At 41.8% G+C, this 24,938-nt stretch overlaps 1 protein-coding gene across 1 annotated transcript in view; it reads right to left on the bottom strand.

The window, feature by feature from the left end:
• Window positions 1-20,076, bottom strand: part of tmtc2b (transmembrane O-mannosyltransferase targeting cadherins 2b) — a 93,067-nt gene extending 72,991 nt beyond the window's left edge. The window contains exon 1 of the mRNA XM_053884779.1: window positions 19,667-20,076. Coding sequence (XP_053740754.1) covers window positions 19,667-19,749 — 83 coding nt within the window. The 5' untranslated portion in view covers window positions 19,750-20,076. The remainder of the gene's footprint in view (window positions 1-19,666) is intronic.
• Window positions 20,077-24,938: the final 4,862 nt, after the last annotated feature.

The raw sequence follows: 24,938 nt of genomic DNA, 5'->3' as shown, positions 1-24,938 counted from the left end.
GTGATGAAAAAGTAATACAATTCCAATCTCAATGTTCCGAGGCATTGAGTGAAGATCGGTGGACATGACCATCGTGGATGTTGTACAGATAAACAATAAGATATGTTTCAAGTAACCAGGCAAAATCTGTGTTTGTTTATCTTGTAAAAATGGAAACATCTCCACTCCAGTCCAGATACCAGCCTCTGGATCACATTACACTAATTCGTCGAAACACAGGAAGTTATTTCAGGCATAATGAGAAAACGCTGGCTTCCAAAAAAACTTAAAAGCAGTGTGCGTACGCCCAGGGGCCAGACAAAACAGCATTAAGTATTAAGGTGATCCAATGAGGAAAAGACTCTCCGTGTCAAAGCAATTCTTCATGACCGAGCCCTGAAAAGCTGTAATCACCCAAATGACACTTGCTGGAAGTGTTTTGGTATGAATGGAAATAAGGAGCAGCTCGGAAATTACTCACATGGGAGAATTAACTTGGATTAAATATTAAAGGCTTTTGTGGGAAGAAATGCATCGCGAACAGCTTTCATCGTCCAAGGCTATATGAAGTGGATACCCGAAATTACCAGTTAACCAGGCCTATATGACGCAAGCTCAATTGGAAAGAAAGTTCTTATGGGTGTCAAGTTGAGTGTGAACTGTGGCTTCATTTCTGGCTTCAGACAGTGAAGTTTAAAAATGCGGAGAATAAAACGAAAAAGCAGCACAGGTTTGTCTATAGTGTAGAGCTCTTTAAAGTTCACATGGATTCCTTTCAGGCCTTCTGGCTTACTTTCCCAATCCATAAATACCCCAAGCTTACTTTGACTCTAAAATTATCCACAAGAATGCGTGAGTGGTTGTCTGTCTTTACCTGCCCTGAGATCCACTGGCGACCTGTCCAAGGTGCCCCCCACTTCCAACCCAACATAGAAAGGGTAGAGTGGGATTGAGCAATGCAAGATATAATGTTTGGAATCGAGGAATGAAATGAAAAAATAAAAATGGAATACTACCTTTTATGTTTGTTAATAAAAGCCTCTAGACTTTATAGAATTTTAGTCACTGTCAGTAGCGTCATACTTCTCAAAAACATCTAGAAGAAAACTTGTTTTTATTTTTTTATTTTCATTTTTTTTTGTTACCTTTAAATGCCCATAGAGCACCAACTTTCCTCCAAGTTCCAACTCTGTGCTCATTCAGCAAAGCTACTGTGGAAAGCTAGATGAAAAAATAGAGCGTCTTTTATAAAGTAGGGTGCTTCCCACACACCCAGATGCCTTGCAAGATACAAGCGTGGTTTGCAATGCTCCCAAAATGCTTTTTCTGACTTACATTTACCATTGAAAAGTCAATCATATCAATGTCGCAGTAATATTTTCTTTACATTTTTGCTGCTAAAATTAAATTCTATTCATGCATTCACTCAAATGAAAAGCCACACTAACAAAGCTAGCAAAAATAAAAGCATAATAACCTGCCTGTGATTTGTGTTCAGGCTTCAAGCTTCTCCCTCAGTGCAGTCGTGTTATTGAGGAATGACGCAGAGCCAGCGGACATCATCATCACCATCATCATCATTATCATCATGTTGCCTGGGCAAATCAGCAGCCTGTAATCCGCTGACGTACCTTATTAAGAGCAAAGCGCATGATTAATGACCAGATGCCGTACGACGTAGCAGAGGTCGTGTCCGACCCAGGTGTAAACAGAGAATCCCGGTTTGATAACAAGAACCTTTGTGCATGACAATGAGAACCTTGATAAGAGTTCACAACAACCTTCACACGTGAGAGATTTAAAGAGAGCGCTGACCTCCGATCTGCCTGTGAATTAGTGGGAGGAAGGATCCGTTTGTAGGACAGACACATTAAAGCTGAAGTTATGGTCAGGTCAAATATTTTTGGCTGGATATTGCAGTCTCATCCATTCCCCTCTGATAATGGGATTTGGATCTTCAGAGCAAGGCAATAGATTTGTCTGGAAATTATGGATACTGTACGCAACATTTCATAAGGAAGACAGGGGCTATAAAGCTGTATTTTCATAAACGTTCGCACACATTTTTGTCGTAAACTTCATCCAACCCTGAAATAGCAAACAGGACGGGGTTAAATGCTAAAATGTCCGTTAAAAGCACCAAATAAAATCTGCCGCCGGTGCCACCAAGCCACTGCCAGCTCTTGATTCATTAATCTGAAGTAATGCCAGGCGCTTACATGGCAAACAATGAAGACTAATCTCTTGTTTTTGTTCACCAGTGGACCATTGTCTTTTGACTAATCACCATGCAGCTCCGGCCAGTCACATCTGCCACCGCCTCGGATAAAACATTTGTCAGTCCAACCGTTCTTAATTCATTCAGTGGTGTTCTTTGCCCCCCAAAAAAGTGTTGCAGTCATATTATGAATTCCCTTAAACGCAATAGAGGCACAACATGCCGTTTTTTTTTTTTAAGGAGTGAAACAGAGTGCACTCCCGGAGCAGTTATTAAATATTCAAGTCACACAAACTGGACTAAATAGCAGGCAGTTCGCACATTTGGTTCAGTTCAGCGGCCAAGAGATCAGGCCAGAGTCGCATTAGCACTGTAAAGTGTGCACTTAACTGCTAGAAAAATCTTTAAATTTAAAGTCTAGTGGCTCACAGGTCAGAGCTACAGATAAAAAATTAATGTTGGACGGTGCCCCATAACTAAAAGATTGTGTTCACACAATTAACACGCCCTGCTTTTACACCACCCAAGCCTGGAGTTTGACATCCGTGGTGTTCAGTTCAGGGTCAAGAATAAACATACACATCAGCGGGGTTATGAGAGGTCAACAACGTTGCCTCAGCTCCACCGTTCACTTCGGTAATCCACAGGGATTGACGTAGCATGTGAAAGACCTTTTCGAGAGAAGCCTTTCTTCGCAGCTGAAAGTTTACTCTCGCGCTTTTATTAGGTGCAAAGTGAGCTATTACTCCTTCCAATCCTTCCTGCCTATCCTTAGGGCAACACATTCTTCCACACGTGTCATGAAAAACACTTGTATATGTATTTTTATGACTTGAAAAGTGGACTAGAATTTGACTCACTCCCTCTTTTGGCTCAGAGAGTCGGAAAGCAAGCCTGCCAAATACGGCTGCGCATGGGTGGGGATGGCAGTGGAAGTGTGTTAAAGGGATGCTTCATGTACCAGAGCCAGCATTATTATTATTTTATTGCAACATGTTCTCTACATTAGGGGCCTCTTCACTTGAAATGAATAATGTAAAAACACACACACACACAAATAAGGGTCAGGTTAAGAAAGGAGAACTCATCCATTCCGTTCCCACATCCAGTTTTGAACTCCAGTCAAAACCGAATCCCGAAGATCTGAGCTCATAGTCGAGCAGAATCGGGGTAATTAATCATTGTTAGGACTTCTGAGGAAACGCTGAACCCAACACGGCTCTGATGTCTTTATCCACATGTTGCAGGACCTCATGTCATGGCATATTAAAAGCCCTTTGTTTGGAAATCACACTGCGTTTCATGTTCTCGGTATCACATTCAATGAGGGCGATTAAAATGAAATATCCCCTGCTTTCTCAGGGAAAGAAACACACATGCTTAAACATATGGCGTGTACTGCCCAGGCCTGTGTCACCCAAACGCTATAAAATCGGTCGCGGAGAGGAGGGGAAAAAACAGTGACAGCCGTGGTTTAGACCGGAACAAAGAGCTGCAGAGCACTTTTCTTCAGCGTCATCATGTAATATTGATCTTCCAGGGGGCTGCGAACCTCCTCCTCCTCTACCTTGCTCGATTCTTTAATGCCTCCGGACTGCCCTTGTCATCTCATTTCACCAAGTCAGTGGGGTGTTAGAACAAATCAATTTGCCGCAGCTCACTGCTTCAGACAATTGGAGGCCAATGATTTTAGGTTTTGTCAGGGTTCCATTCAAACACAGCCAAATCAGAGAGAATAATTTCAAAATAAAAAAATAAAATTGCATTATATGTGAAACAATTTATGTTTTTAAATAAGCAACTACAATGCAAAAAATGTGTTACATTGTTTAACTTTTTTTTTTTTTACAATTGAAAGGTTACATTTGTAGGTGAACTGCATTTCAATGGTTTCTTAAAATTTCTTTTCGGTCTTGTCATGATCGTGGTTGTGTAAGCCTGTTATTTTCACCAAACACAATAGGTAATCCGTGGAAATATTGATTCTCGTACCAGGTTGTCACATGGTCTGTTGGGTTAATCCATTGCTCATGCCTGGTTCACACCTTCTGCAATACTTTTTAAGTATTGCATAAACATGCTACAATGAAATCTAAATAGCTTGTCAGTTCCAATGACAAGGACCCAACACCTTTTTAGCATGATCTCAATTTAAGCATCTGAGCTGAGATTGCTCCAGGTTTGCATTGCATTATAACTGAGATGGAAGAAAAATGTAACATGAAATATTTTTGGACTGCTCAAATTACCATCAACGCTGCCTTGTTTTGAAAAATATCACACAATTTAATACCAAATAAACCTGAAGGTATCTTGACCATCCTCTCTCATACCAGTCATCTTCATTTACCAAATCCATGAACCTCACTGTTTGTCTTCCTTCTACAGTCCCATGTCCTCACCCTCCTTTGAACGTGACAGAGCCATCTGGTCTTACTAACTTTGTCTCCCACCTTTTTCAAACGAGCTGTGTGTAGTTAGGTTTCAAAATAACGTGTGGAAATGAGAATGTTCCACGTGCTACTGTAAATTACTGTGATAACCTCAGGGAGAAAACAACCTAGAATCAAAGGTAACAAGAATCTGGCTGAAAAAGCTTTGGAAATAAATAAGATCTAGCACATATTTGATGAACAAAATGACAGTAATAATGCAGACATCGAGTCTCATTTCATAGCCTGTCATCATCGCTGTGAGTTTGGAAACCAATGTGGCGGTTGGTGCTTAGCGCTGGCGCAGTTCAATCATTACATCAACAAAACACAGCAAAATTTAGAACACCGTAACCCATGAGCAAAACACTTCCAAACACCGGGTTGGCATTTAATCCCACGCAGAAACGATCACATTTCAGATTGTGCCTTCTGTAGAAGCATTTCTAAATAAACAGCATTAAATCTGGCCCATCTACACAGAAATCAACAGGAAGAATGTGCCAAAACAATGGGAGCAAGTCTCAGGGAAATACATGGCATCTGGCAGCACTTTGGGAGAGGTGGATGATGCAAACTTCAGCACGAGGGTGACGGCGGATGGTAAGTTTCAAACTAGACTTAAGCAGATGCAAGAGGGAAAAGAAGAAAAAATACTACCTGTGGTTTTTATTTGTTCATTTTCTGTTTTTGTTCATTTTATTTGTTCATTGTTTCATTGATAGAGACTTAAGACATTTTGTTTTCATGCTTAATATGGATTTAGAAATGTTTCCTGGCCAAATATTCAGCTCTCAATCCTGACTTAAAAGATCCAGGATTTATACTGATGTCAATGAATATCCATATGTGTTAATCTGCAAGTCACAGTTTTAAATTAAGAGAGCTTGAACTGCCTCTCCACTTGGGACTTAAAATCTCCTTCAGACAGTGGGTGTCCTCAGCTGCTGATTCAACCCCAAGTGAGTCAGACAGGTCTGTAAATAATGAAAGCTTTCAGGGAGATTTGTCTGCATTATATGAGAATCCAAGATGGGAGCGTTCATTAGTTACAGAAGGACACATTAGGAACGACCTAGCGTACCTCATTTCACCTGACATTAAAGACTGCAACACATTCACAGCATAAAAGGTCAGATTTATAGATTATCTATGAAGATAACGCACTTATGGATGAGAAATGGATGGTCATTAACCCATAACATGTTCCATGTTAGGAAGCATTAAGTCTTAGGTGGAGTTTCAATACTAGGATCACTCACAATGAGGCCAGTATTGTGTTCTGGGGAACAACATTTGGCAGAACAAATTGTAATAACGCACAGATTTGGCATACATAAATAAATAATAACACATTTATTTATCAGATCTTGACATATACAGTACAGTGTTAAAACCAAATTCTATGATGTAAGGTAGTTATGCTAATATAATGCTAACCAATGCATTAAATGCAACATAAAAATGAAACATTCTCATCATTAATGGGTCATGTGGAACGGTGAGCGAATCAATGTCACGTAGCTCCAGTCCGTGAAGAAGGGATGTCAAACTTCCACCTCAAACTGCAGCTTGCTGAAGCGGTTCAAGATTTGTTTGCATTGCTTTGATCATTATTTCCCATCTTTTCTGTATCTCAGGACACACACAGAAATATTTTTCACTTCATTTGACATATTTTTTCTTACGATACATGACGTTATTGTGTTCACGTATGTGCAGAATTTATTTTGTCAGTGCCTTTTTAGTATTCACCACTTAAGTATTGCCCCTAAATTGAGTCACAGGTTTCCATGCCTCACAGGTAAAGCAATTGTCTTTGTTTTGCGTTTCATCAAGGTATTATTTCTATTGGTCCTTCCAAGTGAGAGATGTGTCAAGAAGAAAGCCTGACAATAGTCAGTATGATGTGTTGAACAAAGCAAGCGGATATAGAGCAGTCATTTCCAGCACCTGTAAATGCACCCCCTCGAAACAACAAGCTTTTGTCCATAGTCTGGTACACATGTAAAACATGCCAGCATCCTCCCATCGCCTGATTTCCATAGACAATAGTGTGTCAAGTGGTTACCACAGATTAGAAGCCGACCAGGCAGACAAACATGCCAGCGTGAGCCCTGCCAGCTCATCTGTTCCCAGTGACAACCGGCATCCATCATTCATCCCTGTGACGTACAACGGCTGAAACAAAGGATTGGCAAGACTCTCCTGCATTCATCTGCTCAGTTGGCTGCATGAAAAGCAGTCTAAACATTTGCATTCTTCTTTTTATTTTGCATTTTCAATGTAAAAAAATACCTCGGGGAGGAAAACACATAGTGACCCTAATGCAATACAAGGCCCACAGAGATGATGATATCATTACACCGCAGTTCTGCCATATATTACAAGACACTCCTGAGATAAAACATCACAGTGTCTGCACCTGAGCACAATTTAAAGTAGCAATGCTAGCAGAGCAGTTTTGCAATAAACAATGTTGTCTCTCAACTCCGTTATAGACAATAAAATAATTTCATTTTGGGTTTGAACCGGCTGAAAAAAAATCTATCATCACCTTATAAAACCTCACATATTGCGTGTAATGGAAACCAATGGCAGATTATTCCTTGACTGAAAATCAATAAGGTCTCAATGAGCTGCCGCTGATAAATGCTCGCCCCTGAGCAGAATACAATCTGCAGGATGTGCATTTTGGGAGGCGACATAATCATAAAACCAATTGAGACCTATTCTCTCTGAACAAAAGGGCTGTGTCTCAAGGGAGCGAGGGAGCCTCCGTGGTAAAAGTACCGAAGGCAGCTTCAGTTTTCACGAGCAGGAATCTTCGACGCCATCAATCAACTGGAGTGACGGGCCCGTGCATTAGCAAACGTTACGGAGCGGCGGCTAATAAGCTGCGGAGGCAACTGCAAAAGTCATTTCATCTGGTGTTTATTGCTGATAATGTGTTTTTTCTTTACACAGTGCTGCACGCCTGCCAGTGGGTGAGATCATTTCACTTTGTCTCCGGCAGGAATCGACTTGCCTTAAAGAGGTTTCTTGATACAAGTGTCATTTTCTGCAGAGCTTCACTGGTCTTCTTCAAAGATAATGGCTTTCCTAGAAAATCCAACTCTAATCCTGACCACCAGGCTACAGACAGTCTTAAGGTCAGCATTTCTTGGCAGTCAGCGGCATAAAGAGCAGTAGTTGGGGATTTGTGAGTGACAGTTTGTTTAAATAGCCGACGGCCTCCAGTGTTTGAAGGTCCTCTCTGCAGTTCGCAGGCCAGCGGCACACAGGATGGATTTCAGTTGGCTAATTAAAACAGATGCTGATGTGTTCGCCATGTGGCGGCGAGTGATGCGACTACTGTAGAGCCTGCCTGTGCATGGAGCCACTTGGGCTAAATCTGGGGTTTTTGGACCCTCTTGACATCTCATCAGGTTAATGTTGTAAGACCCTGCTCAGCTGGAGTTCACTGTCATGATTTTCATTATTTAAGATTGTTTTTTTCATTTTCAAATATCATCGCCCATGGAGTAGCTTTGCGACAACCGATGGAGTTATATTTGGTTTAAGCGTGCAAATGTAGCCGTCTCAAAGGGAAAGAAAGCCCTTATAAATGAGGTCTGCAAAAACTTTTTGCCAACAATTTCACAATTAATAACAACTGTTTAGAGGCTCTGCTTCAAAACACAAGGTGCTGATGTTGAACGACACTGAAGCACATCAACTTAAAAGGAAGTCTGCGTTTCCATGAGTAGACCAACAACCAAGTGACACCCAGAACTGAGATGCCCTCACTTTATCTCCCTTCAAAATCAAAGCACATTGATCATTAATTTCTTAAGATGTTCATTTGGGTTTTACAACAATGGAGAAGCATAGCATTTACACTATGACTCTACTGAAAGAACAACTGAAACAGCGGCATCAATTGTTTTCCTTTCTGTTTTTGCAAAACCTGAAATGTACAGTAGTTTGTGTGAAATGTTTCCAGAAATGTTAGGTTGATGAAGTGTCATGAAACAGTGCCCTATTCTAGAGTCAGAGCTCAGTGGACGGTGCTCTTCCTTTAAAAACTAAATGAGGTTTCATTGAAATAGTCGGCCAAGGACAAAGTTTATACAGCAGACACTGAAAGTTTGGACACCTAACCATGAAACCTCAGATAGGACTTCTTCCGAACTCTACTTCCTAAGTGGATTTAGTGACTCTACTGCCTAAGTAGAGTTAGGAAGAAGTCAGCTGTGTCGTCTTTATGAGGCTCACTAAATCCATTGAACCTCCGTAACAGTCCATGGGACTATAGTCAAGCATTTTGGGCCTTTTGGAAGTTTTTGTTCTTCTCTCATCAACATTGCAGATGTTGAAGTAGTGTTTCATCTTGCTCTGTAGATACCTATTGAAACATGAAAAAGCATGATAGGGCCCCTTGAAACATGCATGCTTACTGTCAATTTCACCCTCACGCTCAGTTTGGCCGAAGGGCATCTTTGTCATGACTACAATGAGCTTTCCGCCGAGCCCTCCAGGAACATTTCAGAGCCTAGCATCATGCTACTTCTGGTACGGGGGCGCACTCTTGCTGACTAGGGGTGAAGCAATCATCCACGGTGCCAAAAAACAGAACGAAATATGACGCTTCCAGAGGAGCCGAGGGGTCTGAGTTAATTGGTCTGACCATGAAACGGCAGAGAAAAGATGATTTTTAGTGGTAAAAAAAAAAAGTGTATATAAAGACATCTGCTAAAATAAAGCACTCAATGTAGTCAAAAAGAAACTTTGCTACCTGATATCATAATACAACAACTTTATTCTACATTGCTGAGCTCAATCAGACATGTATTTTCCTTGAGATCTCATTTAAGACTTTTCAGTATTCTCTTTCAGACCTGAGGGGCTTGGCTAGAGAAAACAGTCATGCACACTTTGTCCCAAACTAAACTTCCTTCTGCGCTCAAAAATAAACTCCAGGCAATTGAGTGCATCCATCTCATTGCCAGGGAGGAAGACCTCACTTTGTGGAGTAGCTGGAGGGGAACGTTGCACATTGAAAAGTCAAAGGACAATCGCAACACCCTGGACACTGATACCGAAGGGTCAGTCCCAAGCCAAAATAAACAACTGATCTCAGCCTTGTAAATACACAGCCGGTCCGTCAATCTGTCAATGGCGTGATTTTATTAATGACGACACGGAGCGAGAGAGTCAGCAAAGGAGGGAAGCCTGTGGATGAAGGAGTCGGCTCTCACTGAAATACAATACAGCACAAGTTGTTCAACATATGGAGAGATGTCCATTGCAGCACTACAACCAGCAAATCACTTTCCCTACATCAGGGTGTTTTTGTTGAGCCACATACTGAATCTTCCAACAGATACCTTAAGTACCGGACCTGTTAATATATCGCTGCATTTTAAAACCCTTTCTGCATTGGTTCAGACGCACAACCTCAGTACCACACGACCACTTACTAGAAAGCCCCCAAAGGATGAAATTACAGCCCCAGATTGGATTCAACTCTTGCCCTCCATCCTGAAGACATCCTTGGTGAGGTTGCCTTTTCTTCTAACCTACAAAAATAATAGCATTTAAAGACCCCACGCTCTGGACTGGCTGTCTCGTTGTAAATAACCTGTGGTGTCCCAGAGGGTGGCATACTGCATACGACTGTGCTTTGCACGCATTTTGCCGAGTAGCAAAACCACATGCTGCGTTCCCAGAGCTCAACGGCATCAATTAGAGGCAGCTTGTGAAAAGATGTTCTTCCTTCACTGCTGTGGTCGGGAGAGAGGTAGGAAGTGAGGCAAGAAAGAAGCAGGCAGCTGTGGCACGCCGGGTTGTTCAAAGTCCATTCACCTGACGGCTTCCAAAATATATTTCTTACATTGCTCCATTTGCATTTGTAAGGACCAACCATGGCGGCTGGCATACAAAAGTGTCAATCATAGAACCTGTTGTGGTTTGGTGCCACACTTCGAAACAATATGACAGTGTGGTGGAAATTTAAATGTTTAAATGACTAATTCCCTTCCGATCGTCATCAACCTTAAGAAAACGCCCTGATATTTGGAGCACTCATTGTCTCAGTGGATACCCTCATGCTGAAGATAATAGCCAGCAACTGTGCATGCAAAAAAAGAGAATTTAGGTTGCCAAATGTCCATCACGATTAATAAAGAAGCAGGAAAAATAGTCCTTTGCACTGCAGAAAACAAAGGGACCACACATTCCCTTCCTGCTACAATGGACAAAGGCTTCACCACAGAACTGGCCAACTTGTGTCATAACCTTATCAAAACAAACAAGCGATCCCTTCAAGAAAGGAGACCACCGAGTAGCCTAGGCGTATAGAAAGTTTCCCTCTGGATAATGAAAAAGCCAAACCACGGCATCATTGTTAAACCCAGGGCACAGAGCAGCTAGGGGTTCTCTGCTTACACTATGTGCCCCTCTCGTCCACAGCTCAGTTAATCCCATTAATATGAAGAGGGCCAAAAGCCCGAGAGTGGCCACAGCTTAAGAGCCATCAGCCAGCATTAGCCTTCGAAATCCAAACCCTTGTCTAGACCCATTAACAACTTAACCCCTCAGACAATTCTTGTTTTGTAATGGAAGGACAACCAACACCCAGTCTTTTCTCGATCTGTGCACCCCGTCCAAACATTGTTGGAATGTGGGCAGCTGACACGCCAGATGTGATTTGATTTGTTGAAGTTCAAGTAATCCATTTCCTTGGTCAGACAGCAAATTTGATCCCATGTTGATACTCGATGTGTTCCTGTGAAGTGCCCGCGCTACTCACGTCACCGGAAGCTATGCAATATTGACCATGTGAAGGATCTGCTTCGTACACATTTACATTTAGGCAACTTTTAGCATTTATTTTTGAGACACTGCGGCACCCACATGACTTAAAAATGCATTTGGTGAACAAGTGCCTTTCCCTTTTTACAAACCTCTAGAGTATTGAATTGCGCGACGGAAGTTTGCGCCCCTAATCCGAGGAAATGCGAGCGTGTGTGATCACCTCCACATCAAGCATCACAGGTATTTAAATCTTGAGTAAGATCACATTTCTAAAGAGTCTAGACACCATCTGGTCACTGGGTCACATGTGCTCAGTGACATCACAAGAGCACGCTTAAACCGTCACCCAGGATTACTGAAGAACTTGTCGCGCTCAGTGGGACATCCTGCCACTGTTCTGACACACAAATCTGATTTTTTTCTCTGCCGGGAAGTTACATTTGGCACTATCATTACAGAACACTTCATTCAAAATATGAAAGAAATTGTGAAAAGAGCACACAAAGTAGTAAAAAACTAAAAGGTAAAATAAGCAAATTTCATAGATATAAATGTCATTTAGTTTGCTATTTTTTTACAGATTAAAGTAGGATTGGAATTTTGTTTACATTTGAAAGCAATATGCATTTTTTTGTGCCACCAATACATTCGCATTTATCAATGTGAAATTGAACAACCAAGATACAGTTTCATTCAAAGGCCTGCTGACAGTGATTGAGACAAATGAACATGATCTCTTCCTCCACTCAGTCGTTCCTCATTGACCCAAATGTGAACTCCCTCAATCCAATGCTTTGAGTTATTCCACCGGGTGTTGTGGGTGAGGGAGGCATCTCGCAAACATATTAAAACCTCTCATTAACGTTATTTTTAGGAACAAATGCTTTCCTGACAGACTTGCTTATCGTGCAATTGTGGTGTGGGTGAAAGCACCAGTTCATACCCTGACGCCCAGCATGGGAGGAAAAAGAGTTTGTCTTTGGTTGGACACCAAAACAGATTCCTGAGCGAGAAGAAGTACATCTGGTATTGTCATAGAGGACTTCGAACAAACCTCAATGGAAAGAACATTGTTGTCTATCATGGTGAAGACAATAAGTTGGCTCGAAAGATCAACTCTTGTTTTTGAAAAATCTAATTCAAATATATCATTCATGAGACACTAATAAGTCTCTTGTAAGAATTTACACCAAGTATGAGTGAGTCATTTGTAAATGCAGGCCAAACCCGAAAACTTGTAATGAGCTACAAAATGCAACATGACTTTTTCTTCCAATTTCCTCAAGAATATTCAGTCTACTGACCTTCTCGCTCCTTTGCAAAAGCAAATCACTGCCAATGGAATGAAAACCTGCCCCACAAAAACGCTGAATAAATTGATCGGCGGATAATTTTCTAATTTTGGCAACATGCTAATCAAGTAGAAACACTGTCAAAGTGTCAAAATCCACTTGAAACACACCGGCAATGGTGCAGGAAAACACCTTGAACAAATCTCTCAAGGAAATGGAATTGGATATCCGGCTTATTAGAGGTTGTGATGTGCGTACAGGATGCCCCCCACAGAAGTCCTTCCTTTCCTGCAGATGAAATGTACTTCCTTTCAATCTGGAAAGGGAAGACATCAAAGCTGTAAATCTGTAGTACATTGTTATCATAAGAGGTAAACAATCTGGCACATCCTATCTTAATGCACACACGACACAGCGTTCCCATGGCCACGCCGCCCCTGGCAGTCTCAGCCATGATGTCTTCATCCTCAAACAGCAGAAAAACACAACTTCCCTTTTTTCAATCCACTTCAAAACCTCCTTTACCAACTGCAGAAAAGCCTACAAATGCCGACCGTGGAGGACCATCTGGAGACAGTCGCTCGCTGACGGAGTCGCGGCCGAGAGGCTACAGAGTGGTTAGAGGAAAGGCAGATGAACAGAGACAGCAGAAAATCTCGCAAACCATGCCGTGAGTGCCTCACTGATGGCAGGACAGTAATTACAGAGAGCACTCACTGAGAGCCAGACCGAGGGAAAAAGAAGTGGAGACTGCTGGGTTGCCGCCCTTGGACCCTCAACATAACCACAAGGTTAACCACCCCGTCCCACCATGTAGGACATGTGAGTGGGGTGTTACAGATCACTGCAGTGACACAGGGGGAGGCAAATCAGAGGCAGCTGTGGCCCCAGACGGTCTACGTCAGGGCAGGTAGGCCAACACTGACTGTCATCAGAGTCTCTGAAACCACACACTGACTCCAGATGGAAAACATCAAGTATATTAAAGGCGGGGAGCTGATCCCAGACTTCATTGTTATTGTCAGATTTACTAAGCTGTTGAAATTGTGTGGCCACCTATCAGGTCAGCCATTGCATTAGTATCTACCTAAGAAATTATTGGGGTTGCGAAAAGCACATGAACCCCAGTACAGACTGGGTTTGGGACAATTCTAGTCGACTATAATCTAGTCAAAGTCAACTATTAAATTAGTCGCGAACAGTTTCATGAGTCCACTTGTGGAGGCGCCATCGTTCTCTTAGCACTATCCGCAGTAAGAGGAGTAATGGCTCAGGCTATGTGACCATCGAGACCTAACATGTCGGAAGTATGGGACCGTTTCAAACATCAAAGGACACTTAGCTTTCACCCCACATTTTTGCCGCTTAAAATTTGAATGCACACTTTGATAACCACTTTCAACACTTTAAAAACCGTTTCAACAATTCACACATTTTTAAGCCACTATTTACAACACTAGTCAACCGCTACACGTCATGTGCCAACTTGCGGACAAATCCTAAGTCAGTGACTAGTCGACTATCAAAATAGACTTTCATCTCTGTAGCTATTAATTAATTAATACTTAAAATCCCAGTAGCTATTTGTTAACCGAAGGAGAAGTGGCAGGAGAAGTTTGCTTCTTTATTAAAACCTTTTAAGAGAGGTAACCTGTCCGCCCAAATGTCCCAGCGCTGTGCCGTAATGCACCCTCTCTGCCCACGGATGTCCTTCCACATAAACAGCAATAACCTTCATATCTAGGAGCACTCCAACATCACAAGGACGGAAAAATGAAATGTTCCCACTTCATCAGCACAATCGATTGACCTGGTCTTTGTTGGCTAAGTGCTCTCAGTGAAGCTGAGGCGGAAAATTTGTCTGAAAGAACTTGAAAGGTTGTTGCGGAAAGTATCTCCAAAGTATCTACTGGAAAGAACAGCATATATGTTTATCTCTTTGGCTCACACTTCTTCTGTTTACTTTCCCACTAAGGTAATGAAGATATTCCCGTCACCATGAGCCACAACCAAGTTGGAGCACATCTCCGCTCACAGCAACTCACAGAAAATTGCTCCAGTAATTCTGGCCTGACATTTATCTGGGCTCTCCTCCGTCCTCACTGTACATTACTGCAGCAAAGATATGAGCAACATGACGTATGACTCCTATTTCCCTGCGCGGGTGTCAAGATAGCGAATGTGCTAATGATGAGTGTGCCTGCGGGAGCGAGAGGAGAACCTCCCGAGTGTGATTTGGCACGCTGGAGCAGGTCACTCTTCCAGGTTGACATCCTAAATCAAAGGAGGTTGCAACTAAAAAACGGCCTCACACAGGAGCTTCCTTTACCGGCAGAAGAATCAACTTCAAATGGAGCAAGTCCACATGTACCTCTAAATCAGACCTCCCAGTCTACATGCTTGAAATTAATGTTTAAGCCACAGGAGATAAGAGAGTACAGAGGTCTTAGAACACCTTCACAAACGGGTTTGAAAGCAATGGTATTCTCTGGCTGTACTCCAACTTTTCACCAGTTGATGAAAAATCCTCTGGTGTATTTTGTGCTGGTGCCTGACTCCTGTTTCACACACGCTCAGATACACACTCGGGTCTCAACTTTTAATCACCACCCGTGTGTCACTGCACCCGTTCCACCGATAAGACAAAGGCACACTATCAGTATATGTGGCGCCAAAAACAATTAACACAAGTAATTGGTATCAGTCTAAGAAATAGCATGTCATGCACAGACCTTCAAGTAACATTGAGCAAGACCAAAGATTATCTACGTACATAAGATAGACGGACTGCATCTGCAAAGCGTTTCTCTGCGTTGCACTTAGTACATGTTGGATTCTCTGCGCGGAAAAGCGGTTCTCGCGACAAAGAGCACCGGTCGTGATCTCCAGTCACATCACAACAGTGAGTTTTATTAGAGAACGTTATCTCTCTTCTTTCTTCCTCCCAGCTGGTGACAACAGAGACCAGCCCCTCTGATGCTTTAATTGCAGTGGGCCCCAGAGTGAAAACAATGAAATGCGCACTCTTTTAAGTGCCTGTCAACACTTGTTTCACTGAGATCTATTTGTGTCTTTGGTGCAGTAATTGTATGAGTAAATGCACAACACTTAGATGCACTTCATGAGAGAGCATGTTTAATTTTAAATCTTTATCTAACACTCTGTATGTTCTGAACATAGCAAAGATCTTCACCATGTGCCCTCTGTTGTCAAAAGTAAAAAAAAAAGATTCTAGTAGAATTTATTTTTGATCCGGTTGTACATCCAAAAAAACTGGATGGTAGATTGTAGACCCTTTGTCCTGGTAGATTTTGAGATTATTTTAGTTCAAATAATGATTATCAAGGTTGTCAAAAAACAATATTCTGAAGTACTAGTACTTGAACTTATCCAGATAAGTTACTACAGTAATTTCCCATGCAGTGTGTTCACTTGTGCGGCTTGCTGCGTTCAGCATTGGTCGCTTGGTGATTAGCCATTACCCGCGGCTAGCAACCGTTAGCCAAAAAGTGTTTTCTTCCTTTAAAGATGCAGACTGATGTGGAGAAGGCAACTAAACCTCAGACCTTCCAGCCAACTTTACCACTGTGGTCACAACAAAAATATGTTCAAATCACTTGAAACCGTGAATATAAACACATAGTTGGGTCATTTGTCTTGGATTAATTTTTCAAGTTTAAAAAATCAGATCATGTTACTTAATTGATTATTCATCTGTGGTACTGTTTTTCAAGTTAATAAAATAATAAAATATATTTTCTGTCTTCTTAAGCTCTGGTTATTTTTTACCCCTGCAGTATCAACAATGGTATCAAGTGCCAAATCTCCATCTTGGGTGCTGCGATCAAGTTTGCAATTTTATGACCATGACAACCCTGCCTGTGATTGCTAGGCAGGGGTACGGGTCTGAAAGTACGGGGCCCCTAAGGGGATATGACCAAAAAAAAAAAACTTGTCACCAAACCCAGAACTTCATAGTTTTGCGAGATATCGCAATACTTTACCGAGATCTCGCAAAACTTTTGGGTTTATGCCAGAGTTCAATGGTGACAAGTGAGTGAGGGTGGAGCGAGATGCCACTACACAGTGTTTGAGTGAAAGAAAAGAAGAAACTAAACTATGATAAGGCTGTTCTTGTCAACCACCAGCAGACGCTCCAATACTTTTGCAACATCTCATGCCGTAGAAATGTATGGATTCTGCTGCGAGAAGTAGAGGAGTTATGGAGGATGACCAAAACCATGCTTGCAATGAAGCACGGACTGTATGTCCTCATATATTAGTCCAATTTCAAAATAAAATTCAATGAACCTTTCCCATGGATGATGACTCGCCATCATTATGGTTGTTTGATCCGGAAGTAGTTAGCATGTCACTTCAAACTAGTATTAAGAGACCTCGCAATACTTTTGTGATATCTCGCAAAACTTCTTTTTTTTTTTTTGGTCATATCCCCTTAGGGGTTCCGTATGAAAGTCCTCCAGAATAACCACTGCAAAATGATTTTTCTTCATGAAAAAAAAAAGAAACTGTTGAGCTACTCTAAGACTGTGGACAGATTAGCACGCTGCAACGGTTCTCTTATCCACTCATTCCAGCCCCTCACTATCATTTGTCTACATTTGTATCCACAACAATAGCGTGCCACATCAGCAGCCAGTGCATTGAGGACAATTTCACTTGAATTATATATCTCTGCTGCACCAGCTCGCCAGCCATCTCCCTCCCTCTTGCTCCAGCGGAGCCGGCGGGGACAGGAGACGGCTGCTAATTGCACGTGGTGTTAACAACGGATAATGCTGAATGACAGACAGCTTGCCGTGGACAACCGCACACAATAATAACAATTTTAAAAAACTGTTTGGTGAGTGACTGAACCAACTGTGAGAACAAATCATGCAATCTAAAACAACATTTTTAAAGATAAGCAAAGATTTGGATTTAAGTAATGAGGAGGCTTCTTCTCTCCTCACGCCACTGAAGAAGCAGACTCGGAATATCACCAGGCAAGTCATCTGCGCACACTAAGAAAACACAGCAACCACGAGACGAAAGATCAGACTTTAGGCATGGAGGCCTGAGGAAATAATTAATGCAGGAAATGTTCTATATACACAACAGAGGGAGAGGCAGCGGCGGAAACACGGGTTAGTGAGGCGGGTGTGTGTGTGTGTGTGTGTGAGCGTGCACATCATTTGTTCACTCGAACACAACCTCTGGGTGTGTTTGAACACCTGTTATGAAAACACACAGGGCTGATGGTACAGGAGCCACATGGAGTCCCAAAATAGGTCACTACTTTACAGGAAGGTTACACTGGACAGGCAAAAAATGAATATACCTTCATGATAGTCAGTAAGACTAAAATAATTGCTTGGAAACAGGTGGCGTAGGTTCACAAGTGGAGACACATCAAAGAGCACCAGACTCAGCCCCTTAAATTACACAGTCCGTCTTAAACCTGACAACTTTGTTGGAGTTAAGGCTGTTGAAGTGTTGAGAAGTATGCAAAGTGTATGTTGCTCGGATGGTTGAGGGTCTTATTTGACAGAGAAATTCAGAATAGTTTGTGGCCAGAATGAAGATGGAAGGTGTGTCCCCTGAAGTTCTGATGTGAATCAACTGAAATGATAAATTCACTTTTTATTTGGAAATAAATCTGACGCATTTTGGCGATTTACTGACAAAGTAGGAGTCCTAGTCATTATTAATCACTAAATGATTAGAGGATGAGTAGCCAGTGGTGACCTACATTGAGGTGAATAAATAAGCCTGAGGCACTGACAAGCACTCAGCCATCAAAAACGGAATGGCCAGTTGCTTTCTCGCAACCAACGCTTTCTAGTGCAAGAGTGACATCTCAGGGGCCATTTTTAAAAGGATATAAATTATAGAAAATACTGTCTAAAGTTACAGGAGGCAGCGCTGTCAGGGTTTTAGGACTGGAGAAACATGTATTCTTCTCCTGAGATCAATTATTTCCAAGTGAAGTCTCACAACTTCATACTCAGGAGAGTCCATTGCAAGAATAGAACAGAAGGCAGAGACACTGCTCCGCGTGGAATGCTCACAATAGTCGACCATGGCACTGCATATCAGTGCCGGGGAGATGAGAAACATTCTGTTTCATTATTGTGCCTTTATGTTCCTTTTTTCACGAACAAAATATACAAGCGTACATGTACATATTTCACCATTTTAAAGCACTATCATTTGCTAAAAAAAACATAATTTATTTATTTTTTTAAATTAAATACTAAGAATTAGGTATAGTTCACTACTCCGGACACTGCGCATTAAAAGCAAAAAAAAAAGTATGAAAGCAACTGATTAAATACTTATTTAAATGTCCATAATACATTTTATTTAAAGAAAAAGCACTTCTGGTTAACTACAGACTTGACGTCCAAACATTTAAGTTACAAAAATATTTAAAATGTCATTTCTAATGAATATTTGCAACTTCAATCTTAAAGTGATTAAAAATATTATTATGAAAAAGGAAAATCTTAAACTTTGTTTCACTCAAAACATTTCTTTCTGTTGCCAGGTTGGACTCGTCTGTGGGTCACTTGTAGCTCTGATTGCCTCCTCTCGGTCAGAAAATTAAGATCTGCAGCTTGAGTCGGTTATTAATAAATACAGTATTAGTGGTAAAGGCTGTACAACATAACAATAACTCACAAAGATCACTACCTTTCAAGCAAGAGATGAGAGAAACCATGTGCTACAGAGGTAAATACGAACTTAAATGTGGCTGATTTGACTTCGTAGATCGATTGTTTTGGATGAAAAGTGCCAAACAGAAGTGACGAGCGAGTTCCTAACAGGTTGTTGAGATTAAACATGATGTCACTGCAGGGGACTGAGTCGGATATTTGACGTATAACAGAGGAAACTGGAGCGTTAGCAGCATGTGCCCGGTTGTCATTCATCCATCCAAGTACCTGTCATCGTAGCAGAAATCGGCGCCCAGAGTGTTGACGTACAGGACCAGAGCCACGGCGCCGCACAGCAATTCCGCGAACATTTCCGCGGGGGGGACACAAACAAACGCAACAAAAAGGTGGACGATAGAAAGAGGACAGACGACAAAATCCCGGTCTGCCCCTCCGCTCAGTCGCCGTCTTTGTCAGGATGTCTCAGCGAAAACAAGTCCGTTTCCCCCCATCCTCTCGCTCAAGTGCAAGAAGTGGAGAATCCATCCGCGCTTCTCTCTCTAACCCATGGTCGTGTCTGACGCGGAAACACTCGTGCGCTGCGCAGGTTCAGAGGAGGGGAGCCACACGGGAGCAGCGATCAGTGTGTCGTCCGTCTGTCGTCCACGGAGATCACCGCTCTGATGCTCCGCCGCCGCTTCCACGACGCCATCGAGACCGCGGTCAAGCTGCACGCACTAGCTGGGCTAAGAACCGCTTTCAAAACAAAAGCACGCTGACCCGATCAATCCAGCGCTTTGCACACGCTTTACTCACGCGTATACAGCCCTTAAATCCCTAACACTACGGTTTTATTGTTCACAAGCGCCATGCATTTTCCTCCAAATATATGCAACGAATGTTTAAGCGACCCGTATGCGAAGGCCTCACTTATTTTCAAACAAAACATTTAAATGGCCAATCACATGCGCGTGTAATATATAAGTTAGCGTCATTTGAAACATCTTTAAAAAAGAATTGCAAAAAAAATCGAATTTGATTCTGATGGTATTGGCACGGAAACTTCCGGTTTGAATCCCGCTGTTTCATCTAGCTTGACGTGATTGTGGTCCCAACACATGTGGTTAGAGGGTGGACTGCGCATGCCCACTAATCTCACCATGAGGATGGAGGAAACTTAGCATCATCATTGCAGAACCAGACACTTTTTATTGCTGAATGTTTTCATTCAAGAAATTTCGCTTAGTCGCATCAGTCCCTCTTTTAACAATATTAACAGACAGCGATCTATACTTAGACTATTAGATCGAAAAGAAAATCATCAGAAATTGAAATACCTTTATGAATATAAAATATATTATTATTTTTTCAGAGCGACTGTGGAAGATGAACCCGTGGTTGTCTGCTCTTTAGCGCCGACCAGAGGGGATAAGAGGCTGCGGACTGGTTTGAGAGTTTGCTCTGCTCATATTTGGTGTCCGAGTCAAAGCAGACAAGAAGCAGAAGTGAGGCAGTTGCAGGGAATATTGAGTTGCATTTATGTCACCTACACAAATGTCGGTCCGGAACAGATCTGGCGTGGGGCAGTACAAAACTCAAATATGCTCATAATTGTCTTTTGACTTTGAAACAAGATTCATAGTCAGAACGCAACACGCTAATATATATATATATATATATATAGGTACTTGTTTCCCTCATATTAAACTTCAACAAATGTTCAACAACTTTTACAGAACGTTGCTGTGGGTTTCTCGATTTGAAAATGAAAGAAATATAATACACAAACACGTACAAGGAGTGACTGAAGCAAACTCTTGTTTCAGTGATGGCTGCGGCGATGCCAATTCATTGTCTCATGCTGAGCCTTGTTCAATATCAGGAGCAGAGCAGCAATAAGAAGGGGGATTATTGCAGAAGTGCTGGGCTGCAGTGGCCCTTTGCATATTGATCGAGGGTTAATTCAACAGACAGGCCCCATCTGTCAGGGGAGACCTCAATGTAGCCTTTCACAGCGCAGCAGCAGGACGCTGTGATGTAACACTTTTTGGAGAATTAATTAGCTGATTAGAGCGGCAACATTTTTCTTTGTGTTTAAAACTCTTGAAAGAGCTTAAGTGTCTTGTAGAACTGTGTCACCCAATTAGGTAAATGCCTCTTTGCTCTTTTATTCTTCTATTCACAAAAAAAACCAAACATATGTGTGTGAGTGTATTTGCGTGAATCTCAAGATTAAAGCATTCAGCTGGTCATAATGACCAAGACAGTTAATATTCATCCTGGTTTCTGCTTTTAAATGACAGTATATCAAACCATTGTTGCAAGCTCCACCATAAGAAGTGGTTCACTGGGGCCTCAAATCCATCCGGGGGCCCTGCAAGGATTGATAAAACAGTCAGGGTAGCGCTGCACAAAAAGCGTTTTCATGCCCCATGACCCATTTTTTTTTTTTTTTTATCATGGTTACACAAGTGACGCTCATGTGAGAAGATACAAGTGGACATTCCTGCCTTGAGGACATTCTTGGCTGAGGACCTGCAACTAAAGACAGAAAATATTGACCTAAATTAGTTCACTAAACATCCAATAACATTCACTTATATTCATTTTCAGCTACCTGGTTAGCTTGGAAAAGCACTTGACAGTGATGAATGACTTCATCATGTTCAGTGTTCGGAGAGGTTTTATTCCAAGCACAACAATGCAGCTAGTAAAGACAATGTTTCTTGCCTCAGGTTTTCAGGGATCAGCTCTTTTCATTTTATTAATAACCTTTTATTGTTTCATTCTATTTTAAGAATTTGACATAGCTATGTTTCCATTGGTCAAAAACAAAAAATTATGTTAACATGACCCTCACTCTCATGTTATTCACTCAATAAAAAATGCTGTATAGTCAAATCTGGACTTTGATTTTCAGAAGAAAATGTTTGGCAATACTGTGGCATCTGCTGAAGAACCTGGCGAGGACGATCGATTGGACCCACCGCAGGGGCCCTACAGGGGGCAGTCCTGGCCTCCCTCCTCATCACCATCTACACTGTTTTCCTATTTTTCCCTACATTTTACTACTCAATAACCTGATGTTGGACTGTGCACTGGAAGGGTTTCTGCTAGATGTAAACAATCGTGTTGCACTGCCATGGCAAAATGCAAGCTGCCATAACTTCAGAATTAGATTTATTGATTTATTATCATTATTTTTAAATGGATCTTGCGTGATCGCACGTGTTACAACAAAGTGGAAGCATCAAAACAAGGGTAAAACTCAACACGCAATAAGGAGGTTCACATTATCATGGAGGTTTTCGTCGCTGTGTTTTCAAAGTGAAAATCCCAAAAGAAACATAAATGACAGAAACACCTTGTGGGACTTTAGTGTGCAGAGCCTGTATGGCGGACTTCCAAATGGGCAAGCACGACTCCTGCTTCTCCTCACTTCATCCTCAACTTGGACGCTGAATCTATTCGGTTCTGCATGTACCTGTACTTCCACCTGAAACTGTCATCCATGCTATAGGACCCATGGCATCCCATTCAGGAATCCCTAGCACCGACACACAGCTTCAGTGGGAGGCTACTGCATCCATGGTGTGTGAAGGAGTGGCACCATCAGTCTTTCATCCTTGCTGCTAGCAGACTCCTTAACACCCATTGCTTCTGACAAACAGGACTCAGCAGGAGCAGGAACATCATTATGTTCATGTCTGTATTTTTCTCTCTCTTGTTCTCTATTGTGTGGAAACCTGTTGCATGCGGTGCTTTCTTATCAGTCAGCCATGACAATGTGGATTTCCCCAACGTGGGACAACAAAGGAATATCTATTGAGCTAGTGCCTCACTAGTGAAGTCCTTGATGATTCTTTATAAATAAATGGCATCAGTGTGATCCACGAGAGGGAAGAGGGATGTATCCAAACCACAATAGACTCAGTATAATCTGGATTTAGGAGGATTTTCACTTGCTTGAAGGAGCATTCTGCCTCACGCTTCTTGGGGGATAATTGACAGTTCAGTTCATAAAAAGTAATGAAATTAAAGTGAAATTCTGTATATTTAATTCTGACTCAATGCATCCATATCTGGGCATGTTGTAAATAATAATACGCTGCTGCTACCTCCTTTAAAAATAATGATATTTTAATGTGAGGGTGATCACTGAGATTTATAAAAAATATTGGAAATTGTTAAACAGGTCCAACGTCTTCATCACCATAACAGAATTATGGTGTTGGCCAAGTTTAGGGCTGAACATGCATTAAACATGACTTTTAACGACACCGCACTCACGTTTCTTCATTTTCTTTCCACGCCGAAGAGATTTCCCCCTTCAGTCTTGGATCTCAACCTGCAATTATTTCAGAGCCGGAGAAACCCATCTGGGACGGTGCAGAGACAGTCATGGAGGTCTTCCACTGTCACAGACAGACACAAATCACAGCGCACCCTTTCTTTCACCCAAATGTGCACACACATGTGGTTCCACTTTGGAAAATGGCTAAGTTGCAACCCCAGTGGATTCCACTTTAACCTGCGCGTAAACATAAATTATACTTTAATTGAACTGTTTGAAATTCGGTAATTCCAAGATTACAGTCTATCCAGCTCACATTCAGTGTTGAGGCTTATTACAGTCAGACATTAGGAGCTTCTTCATCTATTGAAATGCATGAAGGGACAAATGGGAAGTAGAAAAGGGCAAGGGTGGAATTAGGAAAGAATGGAGGAGAGGAGGATCCAACATAGTGGGAGATAGAGAGATATAAGGAAGAGACGAGAAGGAAGAGAAGATGATCATCAGATATGGTTGAGGAGCACCAGAGAGAGACAGGTTACAGATACAGGGTTTGGACAAAATAATGGAAACAGTTTAGCTTTAAGGTGTTTCCATTATTTTGTCCAAACCCTGTACATTGTACCAGACCTGAACCAGTGTGATTTTTGTTTGCTGTCTTGTTGCATTCAAACCAACATCGAAACCCATCAGGAAGAAAGGGGTTTGAAGTTCAGCGACCGGAAGATTGTGTCAGTGAGCGTCACAGCGATGACCTTCAGCTCTGACTGGATCGACTGAAATGGTATAAGGATCAGCACCTGAGTCCAGAGAGGAACCAAGTCTTTGAGAGCGAGACACCTCTCCCACATACAGCTAGAAGTCCTTGAATGGATGAGGATCCTTTGAAGAAGAGCATGATGAAGCTTGATAGAAATACAGTCTGTGTTTTCTGTCCATTCATAATGTCACTCAAGTGAGGCTGAGACCATCCATCTGCTCTTCCAATTATTCTGGTGTTGGCCCACCTCTGGACCAATAGGTAAGTTTACAGTAGCATAAGATAATAATAAGATAATAAATAAGATAATACTGAGCTTCCCCGATTGTGAGTTTCTTTGATATGAGTCAGTGAACTACACAATTGGTTTTATTCTATACAAAACAAAAGGAAAAAGTCTTCCCCTGAATGCCCAAATAAACCCTGTCTCTATTTAGCAAGAGAATTCATCCATTAAATAACACTCCAAATGCAAACACCTCCAGATATTTTCAGCTCCTAGTTCT

This window comes from Synchiropus splendidus, chromosome 14 (genome assembly GCF_027744825.2).
Source record: "Synchiropus splendidus isolate RoL2022-P1 chromosome 14, RoL_Sspl_1.0, whole genome shotgun sequence".
NCBI classification, from domain to species: domain Eukaryota; kingdom Metazoa; phylum Chordata; class Actinopteri; order Syngnathiformes; family Callionymidae; genus Synchiropus; species Synchiropus splendidus.
The sequence above is the reverse complement of the archived record's forward strand: the minus strand, read 5'-3'. Positions and strand labels throughout refer to the sequence as shown.